Source organism: Polyodon spathula, chromosome 25 (assembly GCF_017654505.1).
Source record: "Polyodon spathula isolate WHYD16114869_AA chromosome 25, ASM1765450v1, whole genome shotgun sequence".
Classification (NCBI taxonomy): domain Eukaryota; kingdom Metazoa; phylum Chordata; class Actinopteri; order Acipenseriformes; family Polyodontidae; genus Polyodon; species Polyodon spathula.
In genome coordinates this window covers 42,096-60,464 of record NC_054558.1, presented here as the reverse complement: position 1 = coordinate 60,464, position 18,369 = coordinate 42,096, and the positions used below count along the sequence as shown (strand labels likewise).

General features: G+C 41.1%; 1 protein-coding gene and 2 long non-coding RNA genes across 5 annotated transcripts in view; 2 read left to right on the top strand and 1 right to left on the bottom strand.

The window, feature by feature from the left end:
* Window positions 1–1,428: 1,428 nt before the first annotated feature.
* On the top strand, window positions 1,429–16,380 carry LOC121299668. The gene is made up of 3 exons (XR_005947448.1): window positions 1,429–1,516; window positions 13,073–13,188; window positions 14,856–16,380. It is a non-coding gene; the product is annotated as an uncharacterized LOC121299668 (long non-coding RNA).
* On the top strand, window positions 2,988–6,194 carry LOC121299663 (adenosine receptor A1-like). The gene is made up of 2 exons (XM_041227555.1): window positions 2,988–4,380; window positions 4,727–6,194. Exons 1-2 carry the CDS (start codon window positions 4,049–4,051, stop codon window positions 5,406–5,408), a joined length of 1,014 nt encoding a protein of 337 aa, XP_041083489.1. The 5' UTR covers window positions 2,988–4,048; the 3' UTR covers window positions 5,409–6,194.
* The window catches only part of LOC121299665, a 15,953-nt gene continuing 7,248 nt past the window's right edge, over window positions 9,665–18,369 (bottom strand). For 2 of the 3 annotated variants that reach the window (XR_005947444.1, XR_005947442.1), the window contains one exon: window positions 9,665–11,025. This is a non-coding gene — a long non-coding RNA (uncharacterized LOC121299665). Of the gene's footprint in view, window positions 11,026–13,622; window positions 14,069–18,369 lie in introns of those variants that run through there. The other variant, XR_005947445.1, reaches the window with a different exon arrangement.

Here is an 18,369-nt window from a genome sequence, read left to right as displayed (position 1 = left end):
GGCGAAATCTAGTTTACAATCTTAGGCGCTGAGGAAAGTGGAAAGTCATTGGGCTTTGGAAATATTTCTGTAAATCTAAGGATTACCTTTTTTTATTTTGAAATGGTAAACTACTTTATAAGTAGCTGTAATGTTCATGTTGGAACACCTGCCTAACTTGTTCACGTGTGTTGTTGTTTTTTTTAATAAAATGTTCTTGTTGTAAAACAAACACCGTTTGTATCGTTTGTACGACTTCTCATTCGTGCTTTTGCTTGAGGACAGAAAGATGCTGCAGTAATTGTGCATAGTAATATTATAAGTAAGTGTAGATGCACAAGTCTTTACTATAACTACCGTGTAAACACACAGGGATTACAGGCTCTTAATGGAAAGTGTTCCCCAGGTATCCTGGCATTGACATTTTAAAGAAGTAAATGTGGTTGCAGATTGTATACAGCCATTGTGAAGAATCCCTACAGCACACTTCCAGCAGTAATGGTTTGCCAGCCCGGCGCTGTGCGAGACAGGCACGCTCCTGTATAATCTCGGGCACCTTTGTGTGCAGAGCCTTGAACAGCTTTTACAGGGAGCAGCAGCAGTTGCATTGTAAGTGTAAGGAGCAGGATTAGCGCTGTAGCAGCTCTCGGGTGTAACATCTGGTAGCGTTTAGCTTTTACATGAGTGAATTACCATCAGCTAGATAAACAGAGGCAGCAGACCAAGATATCTTATCAACTACTTATTAGGATTGTAAAGGGAGTTTTGCAAGGTTAATGTTTTACTGAGTTTTAGTGACCCTTTGTGTGTGTGTGCGTGCGTGCGTGTGCGTGTGCGTGTGTGTGTATCATTTAATATGTAAATAGTTCGCCAGTTCGTGCCCAGCCTCATGTTTATAAGCGCATGGTTATTTTAGGGAAACCTGCCTGTAATTCACTTTTGTAGCCACAAGGTGTCATAAGAGATGCACAGACTGAAAGCAGCACCGTAGTTTGCTTTTTGCATTCCTACAAGTGGTTCTTATAGTTTTATTATTATTGTTAATAATAATAATAATAATAATAATAATAATAATAATAATAATAATAATAATAATAATAATAAATGCACAAGGTTCTCCTGGAAAATATAACTTTCAAATATTTCTTCGTCGTAGACGGCTTTGTTTATCTAAATATAAGGCCAATAATAATATTACGATTTCAATTTATAATGTTAATAAGCAAAATTCAAGCCAAAAAAAAAAACACCCAAAAACAACAACACTGTCTTCAACTCCAATTTGCTGGGAGAGGAAATCAAAACATACAGCAAGTTAGTTCCCAGCGTTTTTAAACAGTAACCTGTTTCCGCGCAGTTGAGAGCAGGGCGCGGCCGCGGTGGGGTGCCCGGGGACCCCGCTGCTCCCTGGCGAGGTGGGAGTCGGGGTCGACCCCCGCACATCGTCACCCACAGGTGCGAACACATTTAAAAACATTAACCAAAAGATCGGTGCTGTCCCTCCCGGCTACCTCAGCGTGTCAGCTTCTCAGAGAAAGTAAGTTGATGTTTTATAAAACTATAATGGCAGCAAATATGTCTGAATATAACTGCGATGGACCACCGTCAAAGCATTGTTCATGCATTAGTTTTAAAGACACGAAGAATATTTTAATAACTTAAACTGCATACTGAGACAGAATTGAAATCATGCAGCTGTTTGAATGGGGACTACGTGCTTTTTCGACAGGGGCTCTCAAACACTGTAATACACATAACTCCCCTTGCACAATAACGCGTATTTATCTTGAATTTATTTTTATTGAAACATGTTAAGAGTACAAGTGGACTGTGGTTACACTGTCACACAGCAGTAAACAACATGAACTCAGTATTACCGCGCTGCTGTACCAGACTGACCACACAGAACACTTTGAAAACTGACCTTCGTGTTTAATATCTCCTAATTAATATCTCCTAATGAATCAAGTCTGTAATCCCGTAGTTTCTCAGTCAGTTTGATAACTTAATCAATTCATTACTTCATGCAAAGCTGCCACTAGATTCTAGTTGGATTTTTACTTGCTTGATAATTTAACAGCGTCAGTCGTTTCATTCAGTCTTTTCTGACTTTATTTTTTAAACTCAGGTCGTCAAGGCGTCTATTTTGGAACAGTTTGATAACGATCTTTGTTTATTTTTCTTATTCAAATTTTCCAAATGCAAGCTTGAACTTGAGTCAAATATTATTCAAAATGTATATTTGAGTTTCCCCGAAAGGGAATCATTCCCTGACAGGAAAGCCGCACACACAGACATGCATGCAAATATCAGCACTGCGGTGGCCATGAAATGGCGCTTCTCTTGCATTTTGAGTTGATCCCATTTCCACTGTCACTGAGTCAGAGTGGTGTTTCAACACAGCCCAGTGCATTCAGTGTGTAAAGCACCACACACATTATCAGCGCAATCGCATTGCACAGTATTGATAGAATACAAGACAGTTAACAGCAACGAACAACGGTAAGGGATAAATGTAATGTTGGTTACCCGACACCAAAAAAAAAAAAAATCAGATTTAAATATATCAAATGTAATTGTGTTTGAAAATGCACAAGTAGCGTGCAACCTTCCCACAGCCCCTACGTGTTCATTGAGGAGAATTATATCTTAATGCAGTTAAAATAATTATAGAATCACAGTTATCAGGTATGCTGTGAAACTTCAACAACACTTTCAAATTCAGCGAAGCTGCTTGTAGTTGTAATATATAAACCCACACAATGCCATAAGAGATACAAGAGGTCAGTGGCACTGGAACAATTTTTACAGTGGGGGTGCTGAAAGCCTTTGAACAAAACTGTTTATGATGGAAGCCTTGCAAAGCCAAGGGGGTGCTGCAGCACCCCCAGCACCCCTAGTTCCAGCGCCCTTGCAAGAGGTATCGTGTAACGAGGTCAGTGGCTCTGGCGCGTCTTTAGGATCCAGGGGATCCTGAGATTAGAATGGTTTACCCTCAGTGGTGGAGACTCGCGTCCATGATTGTTAAGGGCAGAGTTGTGGGCGACTGATGGTAATGGTCTCACTTGGCAATGAATTCGTTATTGATCACTGATCCCCAGGAGGGATGGTGTTTGAGCCCTTTCTGTGTTCCAGTGCAGAGAGCACCAGCACAAGGCTGGGGTACTGGTAGCCTGTAAAATGTTTCTGTTTTGTTTATGCTGGGCTGTAGGGTTGAGCTCTCCCCAGGGTAACCTGTACCCAAGTTTAGTTTGTGCATTCCAAGCCTAGGCTTTGTTAAGGGCTTGCATTTAAAGGGCCAGTGTCTAACAATGACTTGTGTTTGATCAGGAGCTTGTCCGCACAGCAAAATGAGTCATTCGTGATGTCTTGACTTTCTAAAAGAGGTTTTGTTTTTCTAGTACAATGTCCAGTAATATACAGCACTTGTTGCAACGGTACCCTCAGGATCCCAGCACTGTCAGCTCATTATTTGGACACCCAGCCTGTGTGTTGAGGCCAGTGATAAGAAAGATTAAAGAAGGGGTTGCTCTTTCTCTGAGCTTTGGCTTTTTACACTGCCCTGCAGGAAAAGATGACTCTCCCAAGCACTTAGCTCCACCCACTAATCAAATGACACTCCGTTATTAGCTCCTCCCACTAATCAAATGACACTCTGTTAGAAGTAAAATGTAAAGGTCCTGTCAGATAGCTAACTGAGCTGCCAGAGACAGGCAACAGATGAGACACAAGCACTGCCTGGATTACACTTGAGAGAAGCACCGTAAAAGAATCCATTTCACCACAGCAACATCAAAATACTGACCTGGAAGATTTCTTTTATTTCAAACAACAGCAGCATTTTATGTCCAGCTAATGACAGCTCAAAGCACGATTTTTAAATGTCAGAATGAGGTAGAGGGATTGGTTCTCATGCTGTAGAATATGATTCGCTGTAATTGCGTTTGATTTCCAAAACAAAAACAAAAAAAAAGTGAACAAAATTTACCAATGAGGCTTTGTAGGAAAGCCACACAGAAGTGAACACGTTTGCACTGAAGGCAGGAGAAGCAACCTCTTTATTCAAGTCATGGCACATGGAGACGATGTGGTGTATATCGTGATTGAGGTGGTCATCGCATTCGTGTCCTGCCTGGGAAACCTGCTGGTCATTGGGGCAGTGAGGCTCAACCACTCCCTCAGAGAGCCCACCTTCTTGTTCGTTGTTTCCCTGGCTGTGGCAGACTTAGCCGTTGGAGCTGCTGTTATTCCTCTAGCCATCATCCTGATCGCTGGACTGGAAACACATTTCTACGCCTGCCTGTTCCTCTCCTGTGTCATCCTGATATTAACTCAGAGCTCAATTCTGTCCCTTCTGGCTATTGCATTAGACAGGTACCTACGAGTCAAGATCCCAGTTAGGTAAGTAAAGGAGACCCCGTTCAGGGGCTGTTCATTTTATACAACTGCTGTGAAAGTCATGGAGGACAGTCAACATAAATGAGCCATAAACATCTCGCCGGCAGAAACCAAATAAATGGCAACATATCAAAATGTAATATAATGTATCTTAGAAAATACACATGCATTAGACAATATACAGTATATGATGCCAATAGACTGCAAAATATATTGAAATATATCAATATATTATTAAATACATGTACAGTACAGAGCCTGCTGACCCTGAAAAGCCCTTCATAATGGTAAGCACGAGCATGCACTTTCTGTCACATTTACAGGAAGCCATTTTGTTTTGCTGCTGCAGGTACAGGACCGTTGTTACCCAGCGGCGTGCCTGGGGAGTAGTTGCAGCCTGCTGGCTGCTCTCCATAATGCTGGGCATCATCCCCATGTTAGGGTGGAATAACAAAGCAAGCCCTGGGAACGAGACGGTGAGCTCCAGCTGCATGAACTGCACTTTCCTGTCCGTCATTAGCATGCCCTACATGGTCTACCTGAACTTCTTCGGCTGGGTGTTGGTCCCCCTGCTGCTGATGATTTGCTTGTACGTGGAAATATTTTACAGGATCAGAAAACAGCTAAACCAGAACACGGGCAACTCCACAGAGTCCACAAGGTATTACAGAAAGGAACAGAAATTGGCGAGGTCCCTTGCTCTGGTCTTGTTCTTGTTTGCTGCGTGCTGGCTTCCTCTGCACATCATGAACAGCATTCAGCTCTTCAGCCCTCAGACCGAAGTCCCTCTGATCGCCATCTATAGTGGCATTCTCTTGACGCACGGTAACTCTGCAGCTAACCCCATTGTGTATGCTTTCAGGATAAAGAAATTCAGAGACACGTACGCTCAGCTCTGGAATAAATACTTTCGCTGGGAAGAGCCTGGATTGCCCAGCTCCACCACAGTGGAACGCAACAGTGACGCTCAAGTCGCTGACAGCACGGTGGAGAGGTCCAAGACAATCTCAGCTGGCAGTGTTTACCAGTGAGAGCTGCTTTACAGTACTTTACATTTTCTCAGGGTTTTCTTTTTTTTTTTTTGGAGTGGTTCTTGTTGCAGTTTCTCAGGTTGGGTGTTTGCTTGTCAGTTCAGCAGCTGCTCTGCAGTTCTACTTGCCTGACATAGACATGTGAAATGTAGGCTAGCTCAACCAAAGGGTGTGTTTATTAGCAAGTGTTGGTGCACAGGGCTGTACGAAAGGAAACAGGTTGGTAACTAGCCTGTGTTACACATGGCAGCTAGAACTGAAGAGCAGCCCCTGAACTCAGGGGAAAGCATCTTAAACTAGCTGCTTACTTATACATGATCTTCCTTAATTCTTCCAAAAATACATCTAGAATGTATTGATCAGATGTTAATTATACCAAAACATGTATCATATCAATTTTTGCAAAACTGATTTTAATCTAAACTTAAATTCAACCTTTTGGAGGTCTGTGGTTGCGGTATGAGTAAACAAGTTATTAGATGCAGTGTGTGTGTGTGTGTGTGTGTGCGTGTGCACGAGTGTGTGCGCGTGCGTGTGTGTGTGTATATATATATGTATAATATCAATATGCATGGGTGTGAAAACATATTTCCATGTAAATTCATACTGTAAATATGTATGAATAATATATTTCTGAATGTGTCATGATCTTCTTTATATAAAACAGAGCCCAGCAAATCCAATCTAATACTTTTGAGGTATATTTCACACGTGTATATTTATAATTTTTTCACAATGGTTATATCACAGTGGTTGCAATGACTTCTATGTTTTGTTGTGAAAGATGTTAAAATGTCTATAATTAATAATAATAAAACACTTTTAAACCTTTATTCTCTTGTTAATGTCGTGTGTGTCAGTGTGTGTGAGGGTGTCGTGTGTGTGTGTGTGGGTGTCGTGTGTGTGCGTGTATCAATGTTTGTGTGTGTGTCAGTGTGTGTGTATCAGTGTGTGTGTGTGAGGGTTTAGTAGTTGGTTTTGTAGTGGGTGAATAGGAAAGGGATACCTGGAAAGCTCTGCTCTCGCTCTCTCGCTCTCTCGCTCTCTCGCTCTCTCTCTCTCTAGAACAGGAGTTACGGAGTTACAAAACTCTTGCTCGTTTGTTAAATGGGAAATGTTTTTTCTCCTGAACTCTGGAGGAGGGGTTGTGAATAATGATGCAAGCCACTTACAAGTGCGAAATTCAAACAAGATGTTCTCCGCAAAATCACAATGTGGGGGGGGGGGGGGGGGGGTTGCATGTGTTTGACTTTGCTTAACTAATTCACAGACAAGCTCAAATGCTATTGAAATGCTATTAACTCTTATCAAGAGAGAGCTTAGCGGTCACTGAGATGTGTTTTAATACCTTCAGGTGGAGGTGTTCATTATTCCCTTCAGCAGAGGCTGCTGGTGTCCCAGTTTAGTTCTCAGTCTCAGGTGTTGGTGGCGCTGATGGTGCAGCCGTGTCCGGAGCGCTCCCAGCCTCTCTGTGTGGGATGCCCTTTCTCAGTGGGTTTGACAGATTTTCCAATCTGAGTTTTTCTTCAAATTTTAATATAATCTACACCCCGTGGAATAGTTGAAGCAGCACTCGCGTTAGGCGAAGGCAAAACTGATTCATTGAAATGTTTGTTTCCGCAGCCTTGTGACGCGGCTCTTTGGAATTTCACAATGCAAGCAGAGTTGCATACATTTGCTAAGTCTTTGACTGTCTGATCCCTAGTTTGCTGTTTCTTGCTATAACTAATATGAAGTCAGCGACCTGTATCTGAGGATGAAGCTATCTCTTAAACTGCCGACTTGCAGTTTCACACTCCTATTCCGACCTCAACTGTGTTTCCCTTTTTTCCTCTGAGTACTTGCAGTTCCGTAGGAAAGTTTCAGTTTCCAGTTTGGCAGCTTCTAGTTACTGGTAGATTCAGTTGTTTGCTTTATATAGAACTCTGTTAAAAGTCTTTCATATGTGCTAACTGTATGGTTTGCACCCAAAGGCCTAATGCAGCAGTCTAGTGCTTTATGTAGCTGTATGTTGTGCACACTTTGTCTCCAAAGTTGGCCTTCCAGACATTTTAAGATTCCCATCCTGTAGCTCAGCTGCAGTTGCTGGAATCTTCAGCAGCCCTGCTTGCCTCGGGCCAGTGCACCTTCATGAGCACGAAGTTCAAGGTAGTTTTAAATAGACGAGCTGGGTGCATTGTGACTCTATTGAGGCTGTGGCTGAAGCACGATGGGTTTTTTCTGTTTCCTCTTTTTTTTGTATGTCTCTGTTTTTCATCATTTTGTGTTGCTCTGTCTAGTTTTGAATCCTGTGCATATGACCCTTGTGCAGCTTTACAGCTCAACCATAAAGTGCTGTATATACTGGCTTTGAACAAGTCAAGGTGTGTGATGAATCTACATCTGTGCCAAACCATTGCCAATGCAGAGCATTTATAACCATGTACTATGGTATCCAGTGCTAAAAAGAGGTTTAGCAATGCTTAGTAATAACACTGAGAGAGGAAGTGGAAGCACAGACTACTATCACATCAAACACAATTTACTGTGGTAAAGAAACAGGAGTGGCATTGGGGGTGGGGCACTGTGTAATTCAATGCAGACTGTACTGTGGTGAACATGGATATAGTTCAACTGCCCTGGGCTGGATACTGGAGGCAATTCTTTATTATAACATTATTCCTTAACTTGCCATGGTACAGTATGTGTTGCTCTTATGTTTTGGTCACTAAGGTCATTCTCTATAAGTGTAACCTTGTGTGGTTTTAGAAGAGCCCACTCTGTCAGCTAGCTGGATGTCTTGATGTGGCGTCTTGGTCTTTGCAGAACATTAACCACACAGATAGAGCACAGGAAGTTTATTCAGAACTGATAACATCATCCTGTACATGCAGTTTCTGCAACAGTGCGTCATTAACCTGCTGTGCCCTCCAAATCATGTTTCTGTATACTGTGTGTGTGTGTGTGTGTGTGTGTGTGTGTGTGTGTGTGTGTGTATATATATAATATGTGGTTAATATAGAGGTTGTGTGCACAGGATGACTGTATTCTGTTTGCCTCTGAATGTCCCTTTTGATTCAAACGAGGAACAGAAAGGAGTAGAAAACCCCTTCTTGGCTTGTTTTCAAGCCCGTATTAACTTGTTCAGCTCTGGTTTCTGCATTTAACAACAACCGTACAAACAGAATGGATTTCAGCCACAAGAAACACGTCCCAGACCTACCGCTGCTGAAGTAATGGAAGAGAGGGTGTGATACTTGCAATGCAATTGAAAGCTCAGATGCTCTTCTGATATCGGAATATGCAATATCGGCAATGATACAGGACTGTAACTTTCGACATGAGTGGCAAATCATCGCCCTGCATCCAGCCCTGACCCAAGCAGTTTAAACACGAGTAGACTGTATAACGCTTATCAAGCGCTAACAGTGTAAATATGCATTGCAAAAAAAAAATGTGCCGTTCTCTGCAGTTTTCTCTATGAAACCTCATCTTGTCTGTGAACTTGCCTGGTAGTTTGATAGTGATATTTTTCAGCTGTTTTATCATTTTCCATTCATTATATTTGGGTGGCTCTCTCTTCAGTGTATCTTGAAGCCCCCCCCCCCCCCCCCCCTCTCCTCTCTCTCTGTCTCTCTCCTCTCTCTCTCCTTTCTCTATCTCTCTGTCTCATCACACACACACACAAGTAAAAAAAAAAAAAAAAAAAAAACATGTGTGATGCAATCCTGAAATGGTAGGTGATGGAAAACTCTTGTCCACAGCTGTACCAGGTATTGCAGAGAGAATTACAGTACGCTTTGCCAGTAGTTGCCACTAGGGGGCATATTAAGCTCACAAGAGGAAATCTGGCTGGAGGGGTGTGTTTACAGCGCTTGCTACAGAAAGAGAAGGAAAGAGCTTCAGTTTGTTGAAGGGAAAACTTGTTTGTTCAGCTGCATAGCTGCAGGTAAAATGGCATAAACCCTTTAATACTATTAGTAGCTCAAGAGAGTGAATAAATAACCATCACCCTGAGATCTGTCAAGTTTAATGAACTAATCAGAGCTTAACCCTAACACCCCTCCCTAACATGTATAGCACTAATTGTGTGCGGTCATTTTAGTATTAAAATAATCCCCAATGTCAAAAACATGATCATATCAACTGATAGTAAAAGAGATTCTATTGGCTCGTGTATATATGTATATACTGTTTTTAAAAATGTAGATTTTAGAAACATAACCATGCATAATAACAATAATACTAATAATATAGTAGAAGTTAAGCAGTCACCGTGTTTATATATTTATTTATTCTGCCTTGCATTGCAGTACACGTTGTAAATACAATAATCATTATAATAACATTATAGCAATGAGAGTTGTCCTGTGCCGGAGGCGGCCTCCTTCCTCCTCGTTCCCTTGCTGACGCTGCTGCTCTGTGTGCGTGTGAGCTCCTCAAGGAAGGCAATAGTCTGTATAGTTATCACCTGAATGGGATACTATCCCTCCCACCAAACTATACAACCTACTACCTCACCCCGCGGGAACACTGCAGCCTCCACACCTTCCTTCCGTCCTGGACGCTGCCCGACGTGTGTCCTTTGCGTGCTCGTCCACTGGGTCCCTGCTTTCAGGGGGAGTCAAGGACTGCCCCTTCCCAACAGCAGTGCGTTAGAAGAACTCCTAGCGGTAGCATCAACACACCACAGGTGTTACCAGGGAGCCGTCTCAACCCAGTGTAGCTGCCCTCGTGCCCTCAGACTGCCCTCAAGAAAAGCAGCATTTCTATTCTGTCCCTCTGGGCTCCCACATGATGCTCAGATACACGTAGCTCTTTGTATCTGCCTTGGTTGGTTTGGTTTAGTAACTATTAACGCTTCGCTGTTTTTTTTGTTTTTTTGTTTTTTATATATATTTAGAAACAGTTAACATTCTGTGTTGTCTGTAACGTTCCTTTTAAACAACTTGAAATCGAGTTGGGAATCATTAACCGCCTCCCCTGCAATTGAAGTGGAAATGATGAACAAGTCAGAGTGTTGCTGTGAGTATTAACAGGTTACAATGCTCCTGCTTTATATCACTGTAGCTGGGGAGCCCCAGTTAGAAGAATGAAAGTGCTAGTGTACTGGCACTGAGGCAAAGGGGCGCTCCAGCCATGCTGCATTATACACGGCTCCATGGTAGAAAGGAGGAGCTCTGTAATAGGCTAGTTATTATGATCGCTGTAGACGAGGCTTCACATATAGGAATTCTGGTATACAGAGGATTTACAGTTCATTGCTTTTAATGATCCTTGAACTACTTGATCATCCCTCTGTACCGTAGGGGATTTAAAGACCCCCGTTCTGAGAATAAAGGGGTTCACGCGAGCCCCTGCGGGTCACATCATTACAAAAGACCCCCCCCCGTCTCAACGTAACGATAGATTCAAAGTTCAGTTACAAAGCAATAAGACGAGACTGCATTGACTGAAACGCGACGAGCTGTGAATTCCTTCTTCATTGGCAGGTGATTCGACTGTCTCCTTAGGAAAGACAGTAGATTGTATAGTTATCTCAGAGGGACGACTCACACGCCACAACTATTCAATCTACTACCTCAGCCCCAAGGACAGCATCACAGCTGAGCCAACCCAGCCCAGCAAGAGCCCATTCCTGCAAGAGACAGACAGAGCCCGGTTAGTTGAGTCAGTGTGTCTGTATTCAGTCACAGGATGCACTGCAGCTGCTATTCTTTCAATGAAACCTCCAGGTATAGGAGGACCAGGTCCAAGCGTGCCACACCTTAAACAGTACCCGGTCTTGACACTGGACAGCATGGAAACATGTACAGCGGCCCTGGTCTGATTGAATGACACCACGAGAGACCACGATGGCACAGGCGCTGGATTCTGTCATTGCAACCCTGTGCCGGGCTTGTAAGATCAGCTTCCTTCGTGGCAAAAGTTGGCTTACAGAGTTTTGCATACATACAGCCATTTTAATGGTGGTGCTTTAATATATATCGGATAGGGCTTTAAAGCCAGTGCAGAGTTCAATTCCAGTTTCAGAAACAAATCCTTTCTTTTCTCTTATATGCATTGCTTCCCACACCCATAATAACACAAGGATTAGGCAGCGAATAAGGAAGCTCATGTGTGCCTTGCAAAAAAATCAGCAATATCTTTGATTGACTTTTAAAACTCTTAGCATGCAAAAGTTGAACACTAGAATTGTAAGCTAGAATGAAGAATTTTGTGATGACTTGATGCTGTTTTGGGGAGTGTGGTGGTCTGCTTTAAAAGCTGAAAGGCATTCCGTTAATTAACAGTAAACGAAGGTCACAGAACTATGATTCAATATAAAGCTTACTGACCGACTAGCCTTTTCAGAAATCTTCAGCGATTCCATTGCAAAGACCGATGCCAAGGTACAGCAATAAAAAAAAACAAAAAAATAGATCCCCCAATTTCTTTGGAATCGTTTCAGGTTAAAAAAAAAACACACACAAAAAAAAAAAAAAAAAAAAACACAAAATATTCGACAGCACTCCCCCCCCCCCCCCCCACCCCCCCCAAATTAAGAGTTTGGCAGAGAACTGACATTATATTTTATTTATATATATATATATATATATATATATATATATATATATATATATATATATATCTGGGCCTGGTTCAAAACCAACACTTCGGGATGAGAGATCACAGAATGCATTATTCTACTCTGCGACAAAAACACTCAAATCCACTCTTGTGAAAAGACCACCAGAAAAAGAAACAAGAAATGACAAAGAAGATGCTGCAGCAGCACAGGGATATAGGTGTGTTACATAATTACATCATGCAAACCAGAGCAAAGCAACCGTGCACACTGTTTACTGAAACACAATCAAAATCACACCACACAGCACATGGAGGCAACCATGCAAAAAACCCAAAGCATAACTCACTGGATCCTCCGGGCTGCATGGGAAACGATACACAAAGACGCTCTGCCCGTGCCAGGAATTAATGCCCATTCCGTCAGAAACTGGGTTCATTCCAAACAGGCTACCCTGCGGAAGCTTGCTGTTAAGCAGCTGAATTTAAACATGGCTTCTCCCAGCCCAGCTGCCTTCCACAGCCTGCACAAAGCACCGCTTCTGCTCTGGAAAACAAAATGGCCACGCATCAGCCATTTTAGAGTCTGGGCTCCATACACAATAATGACACACATCTGTAGGGCAGACTTCTCTGTGTGAACAGGGCTCGCGTTCCCAAAGGGGAGACACCCAGTGTTGCTGTGAAGGGTTAGTCTAGTTGAGGTTGTTTGTTTGTTATTTTTTTTACGGAAAGCAGAGAAAAGGAGGCTATTTTAGTGTGGATTTTCACAAATCCACTGATATTTCACATAAAATTGAACTGGTATTAACACCAGTCAGAGCTTAACTAAACTGTGTTTTACTAAACACCTATTGTGAAAAATTCCCCCTGCAAATCAACCCAGAATTATAGATACACAACACATATGTATATATAAAAAATATATTAATTAGTATTCTCCATACAGGGTATTATCTTGTCTAGCTAATCCGTGGCTATGTGTCAATACAAACTGAGGTTCACAAACAAGATTACTTTTCATGACTATTATTAAATATTGTAACATCATATTCATTGTGCTAAATATACCCTGTGCCTGTTCTTCAAAGCATTTGTTTTCTTTGAAATTTAACCAGGGCACCAGATCAGAAGTGCTGTCCTTTCAGAAGAGTGCTGTGGGCTTCTCAGTCAGCACCAGGCCGCTGTCAGATTGAAGTGTGAAGGATGGCAGGTCTACCTGCACAGCATTGAGGTACCCTACATGCAATGCATCTGCAGCTATGGACAAATGTTTTGCACCTGCTAAAATGTTAGGATTGAGACGTAATTAAATAGCGAATCCTAACTCTACATGTGTATGTTATATATATATATATATATATATATATATATATATATATATATATATATATATATATATATATATATATATATATATATATATATATATATATATATATATATATATATATATATATATATATATATATATATATATTACACACACACATCAACATAATTTAGTTCTTTACTTAACTTAAATCAAAGAAACTACAAAATGAAATTGCAAAAGTTTACCAGAAGCCATATTAGTAGTGCAGTATATTTCATGTTAGATTTCGAAACGTCACATTTTTAAATTGTTGTCAGTTTTCCATTAAGTAAATGGTAAACCACAAAGCGGTGTGTAATTCAATATGTTAGCGTAACAATATTCAGCAGGTTTTATTTGACTTCATGAAGCAAAATGAGTTTAATTCTGCAGGGCGACTGAGAGCCGTTTCAGCCTGCGATGTTTGGGTTTACCCCCAACCTGCTAAGCTCTGAAAGCTCTGGTTTAATATTCTCAGCAGCTGCGGACCCAACCTCACTCCAGGTGCTGCTGGGCATCGTGGCTTCGTGGTGACGCAGAAATGACTGGTGGAAATTACTTTCACGAGATTTCTGTGCCATAAACCAAGCATGACCAGGCAAAGTCAGTCGTGGCAGATCTGAGCCTGTTAACATGGTTTAACCATCTTACCAAATATCTGGGCACCGCTGTCCTTCTGACTTCACGAGATAGAATTTCACAGCGGTGCTGTTAAGATCGGCCGCCTTTTAGGTTATTAAAAGAGAGTCTTCTTTGCAGCCTAGCAGGTAAAAGAACAAGCATGCATCACAGACATCACAGACTAGAGGAACAGCTTGTGCCACAGAGAGACACATCAACAGATTTCAAGTACAGATTACATAGAAACTGCAGATAAACGATTGCACAGAATTCAGATGGATATAAATGTCATTCGATACAAATGTTATGCAATCGTGTTTTATACAACACTATCTTCTGATTCATTCTGGTTGTAACAAGAGATAAGGCTGTGTGTGTGTGTGTATATATATATATATATATATATATATATATATATATATATATATATATATATATATATATATAGATAGATAGATAGATAGATAGATAGATATTAAATATGATTCACAATATCTACATAAAATAGCATTGTGCTTTCAAAGATTTTTACAGTGAAGAAAGTATATTGGAAACATAAAATTTAACTAGGCAGTGATATGGGCAGCTGTGAAAATGGTATTAATACAACAGCCTTTAAAAATCTTAGGACCTCAGGGATAATATCCTTAAATAGCTACTGAAAAACCAAAAACGGGACAGGAATAGCTAATCGGCTAATGAAGGCTTTCAGCTACTTATTAACACTTTCAAATCTAATTTCTACAAAATCACCTTTGCAACACCACACATCAGCTCCGTCAATTTAACAAGTGCATCCATTTCAGGGTGCACTTTACTAACACTACTGCAAATCTGAACACCATGCATTTACCATTCACCATTTCTACAATCATTTACCACCCCTGACATTCACTGCCATTGACTTGCATGTCCTTTACCGTCAGCCCCCGACAGAGAGCGAGTGACGCAGCGGTGCGCATGCTGTCCCGTGCAGTGAGGAGGCCCTGTGAGAGGGAGCAGTGATGCAAGACCCAGGGACGAAGGAGACTGGCATCGGGCCAGGACAGGGGGCAGAGGCGCTTTGCATAAATTAGCTTGAGAACCAGAAGCCCCGAATGGCACCGGAATGATTCATTAACATTCAGAACTCCTCTTTGCCCTAATTAACAGGGGCATTGATTGAAATGTTTGGCAAGGAATTAGGGTGCATTAGAGCAGGTCTGTGGTTACTGGGGTGGAAAGAAAAGGGAGAGGGGGGGGGGATTAATTGAGATGCAGAATTAAATAGATGCTGAATAGTAACAAACAGATTGGAGTGGCTGCTGTTCTTGTGATTTATTTAGGTGGAGCGTGTTTAAGGCCAGTAAGAGTAATCTGTGTAATATACTTTAAATACATTGATATGTACTCTATATATATAATCACCTGTTGCCATGTTGCTGTGATCTGTGTTACTTATATTAGTAACTGAGAGATGATTTGTAAACTTGTAATTTATTAAACCAGTTAACAGTAGTAATTACAAATCCTTGGGTTAAAGCACGATATAATTATACAGTGGGGAGAAAGGCTAGTATATATTCATAATCAAAGAGATGCAATAAATAAAATGGTAAATGTTTTGAATAAAAAAAATATACACAGCAGTTTCCCCTGCCGCTGAAGACAAAGACTGCTAGTCGAAACCAGCGTGATGGGATTTATATTAGCATTTATAAATTCAGCACTATAGAGAGTGTTAAGGAGCCATGAATGAACAATATATAAATAAACATCATGCATGTGATTCTACCTTTTAAAACTGGTTTTCTGCATAACATTTGATTGGAATAAACAGTCGCTATGTTTTGAAGCTGCATCTCGAGTCTCTTAATAAGAAAGACATTTCTTAACTGCTTTGCATATGCACCTTGTTGATTGATTTCGAATTTCTCTTGACTTTTCCCCAGCAGCTAGAAAGTAAATTGCATTGGACCCTAAAGCCGTGTGTTCAAGTATACGGCTGCTGGAAGTGCCCTGTGGGTTCAAAGGGACGGCCCCTCCCAGCTGTCTGGGCTCGGAGGCAAGCTGTTCCCCCCCCTGACCGGGCTGCCAGCTCCCCAGTACAACAAGCAGCACTGCTGCCAGAGCAATGGGAATCTGGAATGAAATGCCTTTCAAAGGCCAATGCGTGAGTTTTCACAGCAAAGGCATGTCAACTAATACGGGACGGGCTGACCTTTGCAAGGGTTGGACAGATGCCGCGCGTGTAGTGATGTCTGGAGCAGTTTGCTGCTAAAGGGGTCGACGCGTTTTAAGCATTTTATAAAAAAGGGGCCTTTTACTGTTGCACTGACAAGCCACTCGGCCACCGTACCCCATGCTGGACTGAAGGATTGTGGAGATACAGCCCTAGTCAGGACCCAGCAAACAGTACACTTTAATCTGCTTTGCTTACTGTGCCATGACTGCAAAACAGGACATGTCTCTTCTGAGCTTATATATATATATATATATATATATATATATATACATACACACATACAGTCCTTAAGTTCCAATCACAGTCAACGATAGTTACAGACCTGGAATATTATTTTCTAAAAAGGAAGTCAACAAAAGGAACCAAAATGAATGGCTGTGTAATAAAGGGTTAAGAGAAGCAAAGAGTGAGAAAAGGAAGAGGTGCATGAATAAGAAGAGAGAATAATATTTCAACGCAGTTCACAAAAAAAACACGAGCACGGCCGCAAAGACAGTGTAAACACAGATCCTAACAAAGGCTTCTGTTTAAGAAGGGGCAGACCGGCCCTGACTCTTTCTTGTCGTGTGTGTGTGTGTGTGTGTGTGTGGTGTGTGTGTGTGTGTGGTGTGTGTGTGTGTGTGTGTGTGGGGGAGGGTGTGTGTGTGTGTGTGTGTGTGTGTGTGTGTGTGTGTGTGTGTGGTGTGTGTTTGTTTGTGTGTGTGTGTGTTGTGTGTGTGTGTGTGTTGTGTGTGTGTTCCTGCAGCAATGGTTTTACTTAATACTGTGTGTGTGTGTGTGTGTGTGCATTGCACCAGAAATACAAAACACTGTGTGTTTCCATATTGTCTGTCTACCAGAAATACAAAACACTCCAAATACTCCCTATCCATACTAATACATCACAAGCTCATTGCACAAATCATTGGGAGGAAACTTACCCGTGTGTATTAATACATCACCACAAATACAAAACACTCCAAATACTCCCAATCCATATTAATACAACACCAGAAATACAAAACACTCCAAATACTCCCTATCCATATTAACACATCACCAGAAATACCCCAACACAAGACCTGTTCTCTCCTTAGTGTGTGGGTCTACAAGAATTCTATACTCCCTATCCATATTAATACATGAAATACAAAACAATCCAATTACTCCCTATCCATATTGCCTCACCAGAAATACAAAACACTCCCAGAAATACAAAACACTCCAAATACTCCCTATCTTACTCCAGAAATATCCCTATCCATATTAATACATCACCAGAAATACAAAACACTCCAAATACTCCCTATCCATATTAATACATGAAATACAAAACACTCCAAATACTCCCTATCCATATTAATACATTACAAAACATCCAAATACTCCCTATCCATATTAATACATCACCAGAAATACAAAACACTCCAAATACTTGTCCATATTAATACAGCAATGGTTTTAATACATTATTATTCTAATACTGCCTACAAAACACTCCAAATACTCCCTTTCCATATTAATACATCACCAGAAAACCACTCCATAATCCATATTAATACATCACCAGAAATACAAAACCTCCAAATACTCCCTATCCATATTAATACATCACCAAAATACAAAACACTCCAAATACTCCCTATCCATATTAATACATCACCAGAAATACAAAACACTCCAAATACTCCCATCCATATTAATACATCACCAGAAATACAAAACACTCGGTTCTGAGGGATAGGTACACAATTATGTAGTGGTCGTTTAATGTTTTGTGAGGGTTTATGAGGGCACAAGGTACATTATGTGTGTCTTATGGGGTTTTTGGTGAGTTAGGTAGGTCAGGTATATTATGTAGTGGTCTTTATGGTTTTGTGCGTTTATGAGGATAGGGTATAATTATGTAGTGGTACTGTAATGTTGACTTGTGAGGTTTATGAGGGACCGTATAATATATGTTAGGGTCTTTTGTTTTTTGTGAGGTTAAGGGATAGGTATATCAGGTAGTGTCTTTATGTTTTTGTGAGGTTTAGAGGGATAGGGTATAATATGTAGTGTTCTTTATGTTGTGTGGGTTTATGAGTGGATAGGTATAATTATTAGTGGTCTTTATGTTTGTGAGGTTATTGAGGGACAGGTTAATTATGTAGTGTCTTTATGGTTTGTTAGGTTGATGAGGGTAGTGTTATAAGTATGTAGTGGTACATTTATGTTTGTGTTGAGGTTTATGAGGG